General features: G+C 31.3%; 1 protein-coding gene across 3 annotated transcripts in view; it reads left to right on the top strand.

Annotated features, from left to right (window-relative positions):
- Positions 1-3,976: 3,976 nt before the first annotated feature.
- The window catches only part of LOC145292159 (uncharacterized), a 90,259-nt gene continuing 76,257 nt past the window's right edge, over positions 3,977-17,978 (top strand). For all 3 annotated transcript variants that reach the window (XM_080138318.1, XM_080138328.1, XM_080138337.1), the window contains exons 1-2: positions 3,977-4,082; positions 17,136-17,268. In XM_080138318.1, coding sequence (XP_079994444.1) covers positions 17,145-17,268 — 124 coding nt within the window. In that variant the 5' untranslated portion in view covers positions 3,977-4,082; positions 17,136-17,144. The remainder of the gene's footprint in view (positions 4,083-17,135; positions 17,269-17,978) is intronic.

The following is a 17,978-nucleotide window of genomic DNA, read 5'->3' on the forward strand; positions in this document are numbered from 1 at the left end:
CTTTCCAGCTGGCTACAGTATGGCCGTCTTCAAGTCCAATGTAAACAAGTTCTGGATGAGCCGTTTCCCTTAAGTAATCTAATTTGCCAAATTTACACTTCCAATGATTACTATGATATTGCCCTTTTGACCACTGTACACTCTTTAGCCCTTATCCTCGAGTGGCCTCTGGGCCTTGATAAGTGGTGATTCCTTTGTAAAATAAAATGGAAATAAAAAGTATTTATTCATGATTCCTCCAACAGTAACACATTTCATTATCTTTCAAAAGTATTTTTGAACACATGTGTTTTACAATGCTCTGCCATATAACATGTGCTTTTTAAAAGTCTCTCTCCCCGTCACCTGATGACGACCATAGCCAGTACTTTCTCGCCTTCGTTTTCACATATCCATCTTCCCCGGTCATACAGTGCTTCTCCTTTTGACCACATGGTGTATTTTCGATTTTTATTTTTCTCTCCTTCTTCCTCCCATGATGTAAGCACATACACACTTGCTTAATTTGCATATCTGCTAAGACGGCTGCTGCTGCTAATATTTTCGCTAGTCAACTATCATAGGCTGCTGCTGATTTTCTCACACACACCCATATGTGCTGTGTTACCAAACAGCACACTGCTTTGTTACACATCAATAATGCGATGAGGATGAAGCATGAATGCACAAGTCAGCAAATGAAAGGTGACCAAAGATACAAACATTAGCAGGTAAGATTTTGGCCTCTGTATTTAGGGATATACAAGATATTTTCTTCATTAATTAGCTTAAAAAACGATAAACCATCAATAAAGAACATTATATAGCATAATTGGCATGTTTGATGGAAGAAATCACCAAATATTGCCACAAATGAAGAAAAACTTCTTTTTTACCAAGACAATGTACCGTATCACCATTTGATCACAACAATGGCAACGAATTTCACATTGAATTACTTCTATATCCACCCTATTTTCCAGATCTGTCCCCCTCTCAGTTACTATTGGCTGTTTATAGACCTCAAAAGAATGCTCCTGGGAAAGAAATTTGGTTCCAATGAAGAAGTGATATTGGAAACTGAGGTATATTCTGAGATCAAAGACAAATTTTTGTACAAAAAATGCCATCAAATTGTTAATTAAACGTTGGAATCAGTATATCTCTCTTGAAGGAAACTGTTGATATATAAAGCCGAATTTTGCCTAAAATTTGTTGTTCTATTAATTAAACCTAATATTTATTGAATGATGTGTTAATTAACCTGTTATTTGCACCTTTGTACAATTAAAAATCGACACCTAAAACAACATTCATTGTTGCTGCTACTTCAAACCATCTCCATATATTCATGTTATTCATTCTTTGATGTTTTTTATTCTAGATTAACTAATTAGCTTTGTGCTATTAACTGATCTTATGAGTTGTTGCTCTCGCTTGCTCTGCATGCATTCCACGTGATTCTATATGGCACAACAAACAGGATCAGTTGATAGCTGCTTTGTCATTGTTGAAACTGCTGTTGGCCAATATTATGTTCTAGATGACATGTTTTGCAGCTTTGTCTTCCAATTCAGCATGTCCGTTTGACTATAAGTATGTGACGGAAGATGCCCCACAGCAGCAAGAAAATGGCAGACTGGAATTGTGGTTCTTCGTCACTACTGAGTTCTTTTGCTATGTCATAGGCTATGAAAAGCTTTCTGAACATTTTGAGATGGGCCAAATTCATTTCTGATTTTCTGCAATGGTAGATGCAGGATCAGCAACTGAATCTATTCCTGATGAGGTAACTGAAGTCTTCAGTTTCAAAATAATTTCTGCAAATTTTCTCAAATGGGAAGATAGGAGGCTCATAGAGAGAAAGTGGTTCTGGCAGTTGAGTGGGTGCGTTTTCTGCACAATCCTTGCAACAGTCATGATGATGCGGAATCCTTTTGGTGATTCTTGGCTTTGACATAAAGATTGAGTTTGACAAGCTGTATCTGAAGAAGGTTGGAGGTTACATTGACCAAAACGTTGTGGTAATAACAGTAGTCCAAAGAATCCAAATAATGCGTATAATCAATTCTGATTCTTAAAAATACAGAACGATGAGTTTTTTTCAAATCACAAACTTTTAAACTTGTAAAAAAAAAGTATTGGTTGTAATTGTAATTATTTCATTTTAAATAAAATAAAAACATTATATAAAATAACAATTTAAATTTGAACTTTTATAGATTTTTGTACATTTTCACAAAATAAAAATTTACGTGAAATAAAATATAAAATGTAATGAATGTGCAAATTTTACGATTAACTTTTGGTATTATTATTAAAGATACTCAGCTAAATTATATGCACACCTCCATAAAAAATATTTATACTTTTTAGGCTATTATGCATGAACACTATGAAAAACTTGGGTAACGAAACAATAATTATTTTAGAATTTAAATTAAGGGATCAGTTTCATGTATAAATTTCATCTAAAATGATTATTCCCTGACCAGATAGTGTTTAAATGACATCTAATTATCGTAATTAAATCTGAAAAGTCAAACATTCTTTATTTTTTGACGGGGTGATGAATCTAAACTTAAGCTTAATGATAGGATTGGGAAGAATTTGAGACAGGGGATATTACCACCTGGACAGGATTTGTGGTTGGGTTAATAGTTTTTTAATCCTCATCCCCCCAAAAATCACACACAATTGATTTCCCTTAACTAAAAAAAATATGTAATTATATACAGGGTGGAATGATAAAACTGTTGCGTTAGAAAGATGACATTATTCCATTTCCATTTGATAAAAATTGGTTTTCTGCTTTTGTTGTAGACCATCTACTAGTTGGTCAGTTGTGTACAAATCCCAAGAGCGATAGGAGCCTTCTATCATGCCTGAAAGTGACACAATGTTCAACGTGCGAGATTGGAGATGTGCTGCTGTACAACTCATACTCTCTACCGATCCAAGTTATGACAGCAGGACCACTGCCAGTACCCTTAAAATGCATTGCTGGATAGCCACAAATAACAAGGATGTGCTCAGGCTGATGAAAACAAAGTTTCTAGCCACAGCTATGATCTTTGATGTGGTTTTAAGTAAGGGCTACATCATGCCACCTCAAATCTTCTAAGTCGGTTTGAAAGTCAACACCAAAATGTATCTGGATGTGCTGAAGACTGTGGTGATCCCCTGGCACAATCAGGTGGCCACTGGCAGACTCTGGGTGTGGCAGCAGGACTCGGCACAAGCCCACAAGCCCAAAGAGACCCAGGCTTGGCTTCAGAAAGAGTTCTACGACTTTATACTCTTTTCTCAATGCCCCCCCCTCCACCGACCTGAACAGTTTTTTTCCTTGTTATAAGTTGACACCTTCATAACGCCCCACCACCAAAAAATGATATTCTATTTTTGTAGGCGATTATGTGTGAACACCCTTAAAAACTTGTGCAAAAGGGGGGGGGAACCATTAGCTGGAATTTATAGTGGGAGATCAGTTTCGTATATAAATTTAATGTAAAATAATCCATATTTCTGGGCTATTCTAATATTTTACTATCTTGTTTTTACCACTAAACTAAGTTCGACTGACAAGGTCGTAAAACCATACATAATTGCCTAAAAAAGTAGACCTCTATTCGCCTAAAAAAAAAAAAAAAGCGCATAGAAATTATCTCCCATGGAGAAAATAATGGTTAAGTTAACCATTGGTTAACTACCTTACAATTCTAGAATAATACCCTTCAAAATGGAGGGTTATTTTTTTCATTAGATTTATATGAAAAATTGATCCACAAGTCTAAAATAATTGTCCTTTTTTTTCTTTCTGGCAAGTTTTTCAACGTGTTTCAATAGACTAAAAAGTAGACTCTAACAAGGTGGCGTAGCTAAGAGTGTTAATTTTTTAGGGGTTCAATATTTCTTATTTGTTTTAGTTTGTCTACGCTCCCATACTATGAAATTGAAGCTATTCAGTGAAATCAGTTAGGGAACTTCCGTTCTGCGCAAAGCGATGCGCAGATCTATCAAATTCACACGTGCGTCTGTGTATTATGGCGCTTTCTTGAAAATAGTATAACGGAGATTACCACCGTGGCATTCTACAGATAGTGGTAATCATTTATTTTATTTTTGCTCAATAATTCTACCAGGTTCTTATCTTTTCTTTTTATTTTTAATGGCGATTATAGCCAGAAAAAAAAAGTACATGGGAGCTAACTTGTGTTAACGTTTGCAACAAATCTGAACAACTCTCACTGAAAAGTACTTATTTAAATATCGGGATCAAACAATATATACAATTGATTGATAATATCTTGTTTTTTTTTCGTCCTTACCCCCTTTTGTATTGTTTATTTTATCGATTATCAATCTCTTTTTGCATTTAAATATTTGCAATATATTGTTTTTTATTTATTTTTTATAAATAGATATTTACTTGTTTCATTATAGAAAATGTCCCGCGTAACGTAAATTTGAAAAAAAAAAAAAAAAAAAAAAAAGAAAAGCGAAACCGAGAGGTATTCGTTTGTCGTTGAATTCTCATTCAAATCATTTATTTTAATGTCTTGCCAAAAAGAAAAAAAAATCTGGTAACAAGATAGACAGGATTTATTTATTTATTAAAATAATTTAAATTTTGTTAACTTATCTCTTGTCTTGTTTTTACGACTAAAATTCATTATTTATTTGAATAAAACATGATAATTTATAAAGAATAACTAACGTTTACGTTTTAATTAAATCACTTTCTTTTGGCGAAAGATAAATATTTCTATTTACGTTCATTTGAATAATTTCTTGATTATATTAACTTTAATACATTCTGTATTTTCAATCGCGTTTTATAGTGGCTTTCTAAAAAAATGTTAGCGTTGATTACATTTTTTTTAGTCTTTCTTTTCACTGATGATTCTGGTGTGATAAATGGAAGAAGAAAGTAGATTCGGACGGAAATATTTTATTTTTTTACAATTGAAATATTTTTTAGACTACTTATTTACTTATAAATTCAGTTTATTAGTGTTTTCCTGCTCTAAAGAATTACTACGTATTTTTTTTAAATAACCACCTGCGATTTAATGTTTTAATAAATCATTGTTTTTTAAAAACTTTTTTAATCGGAATTAAAAAAAAGTTAAAAAGAAAGGTAAAACTATACAAACACCGTGACAGCGAATTAACCCTACCCCTAACCCTAAACCTAACCCTAACCCTAACCCTAATCCTAACCCTAACCCTAACGCTGTCACGGTGTTTGTATAATAATACCAAAAGAAATATATATATAATAAATAAAGGTACTAGTGCACTTATTGATCTGTGCTAAAATAATATTTAAAAAGTCATTCTTAACATGGGAGGGGAGGGGAGGGTGTTTTGTACCTATTCTATACTTTAAGCTTACAATTGAATAAAAAAAAACATATCATAAAACTTTAATTAAACTTGGAAATACGATTTAAAAAATAGCGCGGACCAGTAAGTGCATTAGCACCCAAATAAATGTTACCAAAGGCAAGATAAGTTACTGAACAAAAACTAAAATAAATTCTGAACGTGTCGATTTACAGAGAATTTAAGATTCCACTAAACTGGGGTAATCTCAAATGATAGTGGAAAAACGATCCCCAAGTTCTGTTTTTTTTACTTCCGGTTTCCGCTGGTTGTTTTGCTTCGATGAATGCTCTGGACAAGTCCCTTCTGATTAATGTCTACCAATTAAAAAAATATTCTGTTATTCTGGAAAAAACAAAAACAAAAAAAAAAACAAACAAACAAAAAAGTTCGTTTGCTTATTTTAAAACTAGTAAACAGTAATCAGAAGACATTTCCAGGACATTCATTGTGAAATAAAACGGTCAGCAGAAACCAGAAGTAAAAAAATAAAATAAAATAAAATAACGCAGAACCCGATTTCTACAGAATTTTGAACCAGCCCTTTTTATTTATTTATTTATTTATTTTTTTTTTATTTAACTCTGATCTAAATTTGAGCTCTAGTTCAGTTCAAATTTTGTAGAAACACCAAAACGATAAATGTTACTATTGTCGACTTTTAACAAACCTGGTGGTATTCAGAAAGTTGAAGGGAGTTCAGATCAGTTATCCGGCTTTTCGACGGCATCCCACCGTTTCTGCAAAAAATTTTTCAGTACATAAATATCTTTTTATTTAAAAACTAAGAAAACCAATGAAATTTAAAATTAGGATAACCACCTTTACGGTAAGCGAGGTAACTCTGATCTTAATTTTCAGTTAGTTCAACTTTTCTGAATACCGCCAATTTTGATAAACGTAAACATTACTTTTCGGCACGATTCAGCGCGCGGTACTTGTGCAGAATACGAACAGTGCTGAAATAACATTATTTAGACATCCGTTCTTAACATGGGGTGAAAGGGCGCTTTGTAACTATTCTGTACAGTCACCTAGCAGTTTGATAAACAAAAAAGACCATAAAATATTGAATTTAACTTGAAAATCTTATCTACAAAAAAAATAACACGCTTCGTATTCTGCATAAGTGTCCAGTTAGTTCGCTACATATAAATGACTGTTTTTGGTACTTATGCACTTATTGAACCGTGCTGAAATAATAACGTTATTCAGAAAGCCATTCTTAACATGGAAAGAGGAAGGTGTTTTCTAACTATTCTGTACTTTCACCTAACAATTTAATTAAAAAAAAGTTATCGTAAAACATTAATGTAACTTGAAAATACTATTTAAAAATAGCGCGGTTCAATAAGTGTACAAGCACCCTGTTTTTAATCATTTTTTAAAATTTTTACTAAAAAAGGTTTTACCTAAAAAAAGGTTTATGAATAGTATCTAAACATTGAATTTTATAGGATCATTTTTATAGAATCACCCCTGTCTTTAAAGTGGGTGATTTTATGGGCTTTTTGAGCCCAGAGAACGATTCGACACTGGTCCTAACCCGAGCCCGGTTTGGTAGCTGAACTGATTCTATAAAAATATAAAAATGTTTACTTTTATTTGTTAGATAAATCATACGATTATATTTCTCTTTTTCTATACGTGTAAGGTGTGCACTAAAACCTCATTGAGAATATTGTAGACATTATGTAAACATAACCTATATTTGACTGTTGTCAGCCCGCAATCTGATTTTAACGAGCTTAATTTGTATAGGAAGATTTCATCGTCCGCCTACCTGAAGCGAAGAAGCACATTTAGTATTTTTGATGCTTGTTATGATGGTCGACAAAGCGATTTTTTCTTATAAATATGTCGTTTTAAGCAAAAACAATTATACGTACTTATTTGTCGTGTCGAAAATAGTAATATATCAAAAAATTACGAAAATTCATCGAGTAGAACAATTTAAATAAAGTCTATGGCTATAGACACCATATATTGCACGCGCCATAATAACGCATCTAAAATATTCGTTCCGAGTTATGTCTCCTGTGTGTGAACTCTTTCACTATCTACTTTATAACGTCTAAGAAAAATGCAATTTTACCCAATTTTCCGTTAAAATTACTTCTAACTATAAATTACTTTCTACTCAACGATTTTTCGTAATTTTTGGATATATCACCATTTTCAACATGACAATTGGGTACGTAATATTGTTTTTGCTTAAAACAACATATTTAAAAAATCGATCTGTCGACTCTATCTTAACATTATTTTCAAATGGTCACCCATCGCGTGCTGACAAATCAGTCACTTCTCGGATACTCTGATTTTCTTATTTAAAAATAAAACTACTACATCAATTTACGTGAGTTTTGGAATATGATATTTTTGTTTCGTCAGGGCTACATACATCATACAGAGTTTTCTATATTTTTATTTATAAAAATTTCAAGTAAGAACCATAATTTTATGCTGTAGATATTTTGGTATTATTATACAAACACCGTGACAGCGTTAGGGTTAGGGTTAGGGTTTAGGGTTAGGGTTTAGGTTTAGGGTTAGGGTTTAGGTTTAGGGTTAGGGTTAGGGTTAGGGTTAGGGTTGGGGTTAGGGTTAGTGTTAGGGTTAGGGTTAATTCGCTGTCACGGTGTTTGTATAGTTTTACCGATATTTTGGTGTTTATTCGCTTATTGTACCGCACTATTTTGTTTTAATAGTATTTTCAAGTTCAATTTTTACAATATCGTTTTTTATTTGATTAAATTGTTAGCTGAAAATACAGAATAGTTACAAAAATACACCCTTCCTCATGTTAAGAATGACTTTCTAAATGTTTTTTCAGCAAGATACACTAAATGCATAAGTACCAATACTTTTATTTTTGTTACGAGTAGTTACCTCTTATCAAAGCCCAAAGGTCACTCAGGTTATTGTCAGATGTGTACTGTAGCACTGTAGCAATGGCTGTAACTGGTTAGAAATTAGTTATTTAAGAGGACGGCTCAAAGCATGGCTTTGTCTGGGGGAGGGGGTGTAACGTTGCAGTTACAAACAAACAAAAGGAAATAAATAAATAAAATCCAGATCGGCATTTTTTCTTTTTTAATGAAAGCATTTATTACCATCACTCTCCCGTTTCAACACCACTTAAAAAGTCTCTTGCTTCTCCAACCGCATGCCGGTTACAGCCAGCCCATTCTCATCTATGACTTCACACGTTCATTCTCTTCGATGCCCTCTTTGTTTCTGTCTCAAGCATGTTGTGCATTTTTTCTCCATCTTCTTGTGCACACCCTAATTTGTATATGCAGTTTTTCAATTGCTGCTGCTAATCTCTTTGCAAGCCAGCCATCCTTTGCTGCTGCTGATATTTTCTAATGCGCTCATATGCTCTGTGTTACAGGGGTAGGGAACACAAACAAAAAATAAAGTGTGTGCAACATGTCTCTTTTGAAACTTCTTTCTATCTCTATTCTCTCCCACAGTCGAGGATTTTGATCCTAACATGGCAAAGGAAATTGTAGTTTAAGTCTATAGAAAAAAAATCGCTCTAAATTATGCCTCTTCCTTGACTAATTTTGTTCATCCTAATAACACTCAAGATAACTATTACAAAAAAAAAAATGAATCTGTCTGAAGCAATGCTAAAAAAGAATATCTCAACTCTATGGGTGTGTTTTGTGTGTAGTTTCTGACTTTTAGCTGGACATATACACACAGACATTTTCCCTTTTTATAACAGATACACCTGTTAAAAAGTTTGTCAGCATTTTCGTCTGATAAAGGAAGCAAACAATATGATTTTCTTAGTACTTTTTGAGATATGCTATCAATTGAGGCTACTATATGTTTCTACTGCATAATCCTGGATGAATAACATACATTTGTTTCAACTTTTTACACCTTTTTTGTTTTGTCAAAAAATAATAGGAGCTCTGTCATACATTATTCTAACTCCACCAAGTAACAAAGCACATAAATATCCTTCTCCGAGTAGAAAAGGATGACTAAGCACAGCTGTAATAATCAGTGCCCCCATTTTATAATACCTTGGATTGCATTCGTCGCATCCCTCTCAATCTTTGTGTTTTCCAACACTGGAAGATCACAACAACTGCCTACGATGCAAAATTCCCATTTCTCTTTTAGGTTCTGAACGTGGAATTTTGCATTTTCTTACATGAGACATAGATTTGAATCTGCAAGATTGCACGATGAAACAGCTGTTCCTGGAGTTATTTTTGGTCCACATTTTGTGATGTTTTCTCCTTTGGCAGAATTAATATTTCAAGCAACGGCATTTCCAAGAAATTCTTGCATTTGCTTAGCGTTGGTGGAAAACATAAACTATGTTACAGTTGTGCCATAAGTATATTACAATTTTAGGTCAAACAAATCAAAATTAAAAGCAAAAAATACAGATTGGCATAGAATTATCAAAGTAGCCCCCGATTAATGGTAACCGTCCTCATTGTGTTACGACCAAACGAAATACAGAATTATAATTATCAGTTTTACAGTTAAGAAAATTCCAGTTAGTTAAGATGAGTATTTTAAAGATGCATTTATTCAATCTGTGTTTAGCTATGAAAAAAGACATTTAAAGCAGAATTGCTAGCACGCAAGTTGGTGAGTTTTAATCAAATCTCTAAAATGAAGATGAGTTAAAAGGAAAAAATATTTTTTCTCACAGTTCATTTTGCTGTTTTTGTGTCTACTCTGTATTGCCACCTTGAACTTAGTGTCTAACTTAATGAAGGGCTAGATTTTTTTCTTTTTCTAAAATATGAAACCTGCCCTTCATTAATCCTAAGTCTAGTATAACAATACGAAGAAATCAAAAAAAAAAAAAAAAGAAAGTAAAATACATTAGTTCTGGACAAGTTTTTTTCATTTTAGAAAAGTAATATTTACAGTTTGTATTATTATTCGGATTATTTGGACTACTGTTCTCATCTTGAATGTTAACATTTCAGACGATGTAGCCTCCAACTTTCTTCAGGTGAATCTCATCCAACTCCGGAGTCTTTCCATTGGCCTTTCGAATCCTTTATTTAATCTATATGGACCCATGACGTAACAGATAAAATACTCAGTAAAATTCGATTCTAAGTGACCTTCTTCTGGAGGTTGAAGGTTCAATCCTTGGTGTAGATGAATCTAAAAATACAATTATGAATTACTTAAGACTTCTACCTGATCATGGCTGATGGAATGACAACATACTATCCTCATGGATTAAATAAAGGATTGCGTTTGAAATTCCGTAAAGATTCCAAGTTTGTAAAGATACACTTGAAGAAAATTTGAGGTTACATCGGCTGAAACGTTGTGAAAATAAAATAAGAAAAGTAATCCAAATTATCTTCATTTCAAAAATTCAGATCTACGTAGATTCGAAGATATTGAGTCGAATCAGTACACCACAATCTTACTGTGGAATCAATTTCTACTTCAGTACTAAAATTCAGAAACATAACATTTACAGTTTTAGATGTGAAAATTCTACACATGTGCACCAATTGACATGCATGTTGTGTTACTGATTCCATGGCTGCTTTATCAAGGCTAATGTAGGCTTTTATGCCACACGTTTATTTTCACTAAATAACTTATAACGACTGTCACCCTGATTAGGTTGAGCTGACAAGTAAGTACAGCATTTGATCATTTCAGCTCACTTTTGCTGATTATGGGATCACAATAGGATTAGACAATTCTGGTCCCATAGTCGAAAACCAACTGCTTGTGGGTCTTATAGTAGCATTACAAGTGTATGCTGTATTTTCGTGGACATTGGCAATATTACATACCTAATGTGCTTCAACAAGTCATATCTTTTTTATTTGTTGGTCAATTTTTAAAGGAATTATATTGATGAAAAGAGAATAAAATAAGCATTCCAATGATGTTAATTTATTTTTCTTTTATGCATTCAATATTTTTATGCTTCAGGTTAAAAATGAAAAAAATGACGGCAGCAAAAAGGGAAACAGTTTTTTCAATGTTTTCATTTTATACGTTACGTTTGGATACATATGCGCGGGGTTAAATTTGATTGGATATGGCTGAAATTTTACAGGCTATATAAACAACTGGTATTTTATTTTTACGACCACAGGAAGCAAAGTTGACGAATATTTAAAAATTGATAAGATAAGTTGGTATATATCATCCATTTTCATATAAATAATAGTTTCAGAATTATTTTCATGTATATGTAAATATTTGATAATTATTAATTGTGCGGAAATTTCTTTAAAATGTTATCTTTTATATAAATTCAAATGCGCTTAATGAGGAATCGCTATCGAGGCCACTTCATTTCTATTCTCTTAGAAATAAAAAAACTGTTTTTTCTGTTTTCAAAACGAAAGCAGAAAAATCAATTTCATTTTTTATTCTGAGTTTGTCAATTTAAAAAAATTATTTTCAAGTTTTTTCGAATTTGATTTCCAAACAATACTATTTTGTTGTTTTTAATGCTTTTAGTACACATGTACTAAAAGCCTTAAAAAACAACAAAATGTACTAGGTACATGCGTTTGTTTTTTAGTGGTAATAAAAACAAAAAATAACAAATAAAAGGTAATTGTGCACTTATGCTACCATGCTGAAATAATAACGTTATTATTTAGAAACCCATTCTTAATATGGGGAAGGTAGGGTGTTAACTTTTCTGTACTTTCACCTAATAATTAAATAAAATATATCGTGAAACTTAAATTTATTTTTAACTCATTGTCAAGACCATTTTTTCAAATCTGAAAAACAAATTCTTTTTTTTTTTTTTTTTTTTTTTTGTTAACTGAAGATATCTAAATAATAATAATTAGGCGGTTTGATAAAGAATTTAATTGTGATGCATTTTGTAAATTTTTACCTTATTTCCACCATAACATTTTTCTTTAAAATAACTATCTTTTAAGGTTTTCGGGTATGCTGAAAACGAATATCGCATTTAAATTTTCCGCAAATAAGTAGCTTTCCGGATATTAAAAAATGTCATTTCTTATGTTATTGTTGGTTGCCATCTTGGTACATGCGTTTGCGCATAGTTTCTCGGGGTTACGTTTGCGCGCTCGTGCATACCAAGATGGCCACCAACGATAACATAAGAAATGACATTGCTTAATATCCGGAAAACTACTTATTTGCAGAAAATTCAAGTGTTATATTCGTTTTATTTCTGAGATTAATTCATATCTACTCAATTTTTAATTTTTTTTCTGTGAGAGGAGTAGTAAATACCGGCCATGAATGCTCTTTAGGCATTCAATAGTTACACTCAGATTAAGCTCTCTTTTGGTGAGGAGGCAGGAAAATACCTGCTCTCAATAAAGCTATATTTAAATACCACTTAGTTTTGTTCATGAATAGACACTCACTGTATGATACCATGTGCCAGTTTAAAAAAAAATTGAAATTTTTACATCTGAATTTATAATTCATGGCTTATGGTAAAGAGATGCATCAAATTTGACTGCATAATCAGAAAGAGCACACAATTTTACACAAGAGTGCCAAGTTTCATAAGAATAGCTTGAAAAATAAATAAATGGTGGCAAAATTACGGAATTTCTTGAAATGTTGAGGTCCGTAATTTAGTCCACTTTTTCTAAAGAAAAATGTCCACGGAAAAGCCTAAATTTTGGCACCTAAAATTCTCATAACTTTTGAACTGCTGATGGTATTTGCATAATTCAAACGGTTTTAAGCATCTTTTACATAGCTCTTTTCATGCAAGTTGATAAAATAACACTTATCTAAAAAGAAAAAAAACCCAACTTGTAATGCTACTTATAATGCTGCTGGATCACCTTTGAGTGTTACTGACCCCTAGCACAGTTATGCCAACCAAGTAGAGAAGCAAGTCGGCAGGAGAACCTTATGATTTTTCTTCCCAGGCTCTGAGAAAACTCGTTCATAAAATTCTTCCTATGGTGCAAACGTTGAGCATCATTCATTTTGTATGTATCAGATGACTTTTGTTGGCATTTGTTTCCCTGATACCTTTCTAGTTAGAATTCTTTCTAAAAAGACATCAGGGACTTACAGAAAGGATCATGTGAAAATGTTTCTGTGACTCAAACTGAATTTTTGAACTTCGCACACCTAGGTTGTCAGCCTGTGTCATTAGGCACTTAGTCACGATCACCTTCCTAGTGTAAACGTGCTGGTGGATGACAACAATATAGTATTCGTTGTCTATTCTAATGAATAATACAAATAATGCACTACATAACATAATTTACATAAATTATTGAGGATTGTTATCTCAAGAAGCACTTAAAATATTCATTGGTTTAATCTAATCAATGTTTGTTATTAAAAAACATCTTTTTTTATTTTTGTAAATTCAGTTATTCAAATCTTAAATCGATTCTTGAGATTGTCTATTGATAAACCAAACATCTAAAGGAAGCATCCTTGGAATGTTTATTTAAAACAATTTTTTTGATTAATGTTTTTGTGCTGAATGCAAATTGTCTTCTGAATGTTATGTTCTTTCATTGATTAAAAAAAAAATGGAAGTTTATAAATGAAAGTATGTTAAGTTTTGTTATTATTAGCAAAAAAAAAAAAAAGAAAATAAACATTGCAAACTTTCATATTATTGTTAATAATAATCTGTAAACATAAATATCGATTATATATAAAAGAAAATTGCCTTTGTTATCTGACTGGTTAAAACTAAAATATTACCAAAGTTAAATTTATTAAAAAAAAAAAGAAGCTTTTCCGATTTAATACAATCTCAAACAGATTATGGTAATATAAGACTAATTAGGTATGATAACAGTCATATGGTTCTTAATTTTTGAGATGAGGATTTATAATTTGGATTACTGTTTTCATCTTGAGTGTTATTCGCACAGCATTTCCACTGATGTAACCTCTGACATTCAGGTGTATCTTGTCCAAGTTAAGAATTTAGATGGAATTTCAAACAAAATTGTTCAATCCAAAAGAATAGCATGCTCTTGTTTTATCAGCCATGAAAGTGTAGAAATCTTAATTCACAATTGTATTGTTTCATTACGGATTGAACCATCAACCTCCAAAAGTGTCACTTACAACTGAATTATACTTTATCTGTTATGCTATGTGTCAAAATTACGTGCAGATTCTTGAGTTCAACAAAATATACCTGAAGTCAAAATGTTGTGTGAATAACATTCCCGATGATAACTGTTGTACGAACAATCCAAATAACCCAACCTTTTTAAAGATTTAATGAAATTCCTTTCAGTTTTAACTTATATTTTGTTTACTTTGGGGAAAGCAAATTATTTTCTTTTTATAAATATACAATTTTTTGTCTTGTGTCATTAATAGTTTTGCTTTCAAGCTGCTTCAATTTAAATTATTTTAGGTGACAAATGATTTTTTAAAATTTTTATTGTTTTCCAAATTTGGTGTATACTATATTGTATCTCTACAGCTGTGACAGGATGCCATGTTAAAAAAAAAAAGAAAGAAATATTGTCTATATTTTCTTGATAAGTCAAAAATTAGAATTTAAATAAATATTTATTTTAAAAAAATTCTGTGTTTTGACTGATTTTTGAACCGTTGAATTTTTTAAATTTCAGTGCATTCAAACAATGAAAAGACTTTTACTACCAACTAGCCGTGCATACTAGAAAAACAACCGCTGGAATCGGACTTACAAAAATTTTAATCTTCGATAATAACAGAAAACTTTAACCATGACAACATATAAAAGAAATTTTTTAAATATTGTCTGTATTTTCCTGATGGGTCAAAAGTTAGAATTTAAATAAATGTTTATTAAAAAAAAAATCTGCATTTTTACTTATCTCTGAACTTATATTTTTCACATTTCAATGCAAACAATGCAAATACTTTTACTCCTAAAATAAAGCTTGATTTCTAATGTACTATGAATTGTGAAGAAGAATGTGTTAGCTGTTGAAATTAATTTTACCTAAAAAAATTATGCATTCATGTCAGTTTTGTATTGTTTTTGTTTTTGAAGAGTACTGGAATTTTGCCCAATGCTCGTGCTTGTTTGATCTAATAATTATTACTTCCATTATAATTAACTTTCATTTATCACAAGATGGCATTATATTAGTTACGGTTCTTCAGGTTTAGTTCTACACTCTGAAAATTTAATTCTGTTCCTATAGCACACAAGACAACTTTTCTAATTTAAACAAACTTTAAACTGTCATAAGTTGGTGACTGATTGAGCTACCAAAATAAATTTAGTACCATTCTTTATTGTGTAAAAATCTATGTGACACATTAAAAATGGAAGTTTGATTTAGGATAGCTAGTATTCATTTATTTTAAATCACTCAGAGACCCAACTAATGACAATATTGTCAGAAAAAAATATTTCATTAAAGAAATCAAGCAAAAATAGCTCTATAGTTTTAAAATTATTTTCACAGAACCAATTAAAATTGAAAATAGTAAAAATTTTAATATGGGTGATCTGTGCAATAGTACACACGAATCCTTATTTATTCCTGGGCAATACTGAGTAGCCCTGCTAATTTTGACATAAACTAATTATGATAAAATCAAAAAGCTTGTGAGTAAACGACTTGTTATATGTAATAGGTATGACTTTAAAATACATCCTGTGGTGAGTCCCCATTTCAGAGTTGTGGGGAATGTGGTATTGCCCCTCAGTTACCGTTGCTCGCAGGTCTATTTTGATCTAAAGTAATAATACCTGTTAGGGCATCTGGTGCTACAAAATCAGGCTGTCTAAAAACACTGGCTTTCTGATTCAAAAATGCATCAAACATTGATGTTATTGTTTTTTGTTTCCTTTCCCTTTGTAAAATCTAATAATGTTCTGCAAAGTCAAAAGTGGAAACACTTTTTTTCTACAAATCAAACTAAACTCAATGAATAAATATTTTAAGATATAAAGAACTTGAAGCATAGAAACCTTTTCCAAAATGACTAGATTCAGCATTAAATAATCCCAAAAGGATAAAAACAATCAACCAACCAACCAATTGCTAAAGATTTGTCTACTGCTTATCCTGCCATAAAGTTTTATCTCTCTACAAATTTTTTTTTTAAAGTGTCCAACTAATCTAATATTATTTCTGATCTGATTAAAGGCACTAATCATATAATGAAAACTTAACCCTCAAATTCACAAAATTTGATAAAAAATGGAATTCATTTAAACAGAAGTTAGAAATCAACAGAAGTTGGGTTCAGATTATTTTTAAGAGTAAAAGAGCAGATTTTTCTTCTGAGGAAAAGACTTCCCCATTTCTCTATAATTGATGTTTCAACTTCACACACATTTTTATAATTTAGTAGCAATGGATCTATCTGAAAATTGTGCTTGAACAATTGATGATCATTGTAAATTTTAACTAGAAAATTATATTTAAAAATTTTTTAGATGAAGATTGATAATTTGAATTATTTGAACTACTATTCTAATCTTGGTTGTTATTTTCCCAAGTTTAGTAATATGTACCTGAAGAAGGTCTGAAGTTACATAAACTGAAATATTGCAAATATAAGAACCAAAATGGGAATAGTAGTTAAGATGATACAAAAATGATTGTTTTTTAAAATACAATAAATAGTTGGTGCATTTCTTTCCTTGAAATATCTAATCTGTTGATAAACAATCCTGAAATTATAAACTAACAAATGACAAGAGAAACATTTTAAAATTAGAAATTTTTCTTTATTAAAAGCAAAAATTTTCATCTTTGCAATTGGTGAGTATTGTTTTAATGTGTTTTATTAACTTTTTATTTCAGAACTCCAAGATGCGTCCTGGAAGTACACCTTCCCTGGTGAACCCAGTGATGCTTTTTCAACCAGCCATTTGTACAAATTTGCAATCGTCCAGTGATAAACACAAACATTCCATAAATGGTTCACTTTCTAAAGGTAATCACTGTTGTCTGAAAGTTTGATCAAATGTTGATGAATTTATATTTTTCTATGTCTTATTAACATCACTATTAGAATAATACGAAAGAGAATGGAAGTCTGACACAAAAACTTTTAAATGAATAAACAGAATCACTAAGAAAAAATCGTATTTTTTATAAGTTCATATTGGAAACAGTGACAGACTACAGAGGATCCTGAAAACCTGCAATTGATTTGATAAAGAAAATAAAAATGAGCTTGTAGTTTTACAATATTGTAACAGGAGCTAAGGTGGCATCATCTCTGAGTTTAGTCACTTGCCTACCAGTAGGGTTTTGCCACCCAGGCAGAGAATTGGGGAGGATTAAATCGTAAATTAATTCCCCATCTTTAATTAAATTTCAAATTTCTCAAGCATTATAATAATAAAGGTAGATTAAAATGATTTTTGCTTAAATTCTCTGTCCAAATTTGTTGTCAATTTAAATGATGTTAAAACAACTATTCTAATCCTTTTATGTAAAAACCTTTTCATATGTATTTCCTAGATATTGGAATGCACTTACAAAAAAAAAAAAATGTAATCATTCTCATTTTTTTTAACGATAAAGTTGTATAAAAGTTATTTTAATCATTTTCAATGAAGGAAAATTCAAATGAATTGTTTGTGTGAACATGTATAATTATCTTCATTTATGAAGTCCTCATACTTAGACTAAGATTTT

This window comes from Euprymna scolopes, chromosome 2 (genome assembly GCF_053919585.1).
Source record: "Euprymna scolopes isolate OS-2025 chromosome 2, ASM5391958v1, whole genome shotgun sequence".
In the NCBI taxonomy this organism is placed as follows: domain Eukaryota; kingdom Metazoa; phylum Mollusca; class Cephalopoda; order Sepiida; family Sepiolidae; genus Euprymna; species Euprymna scolopes.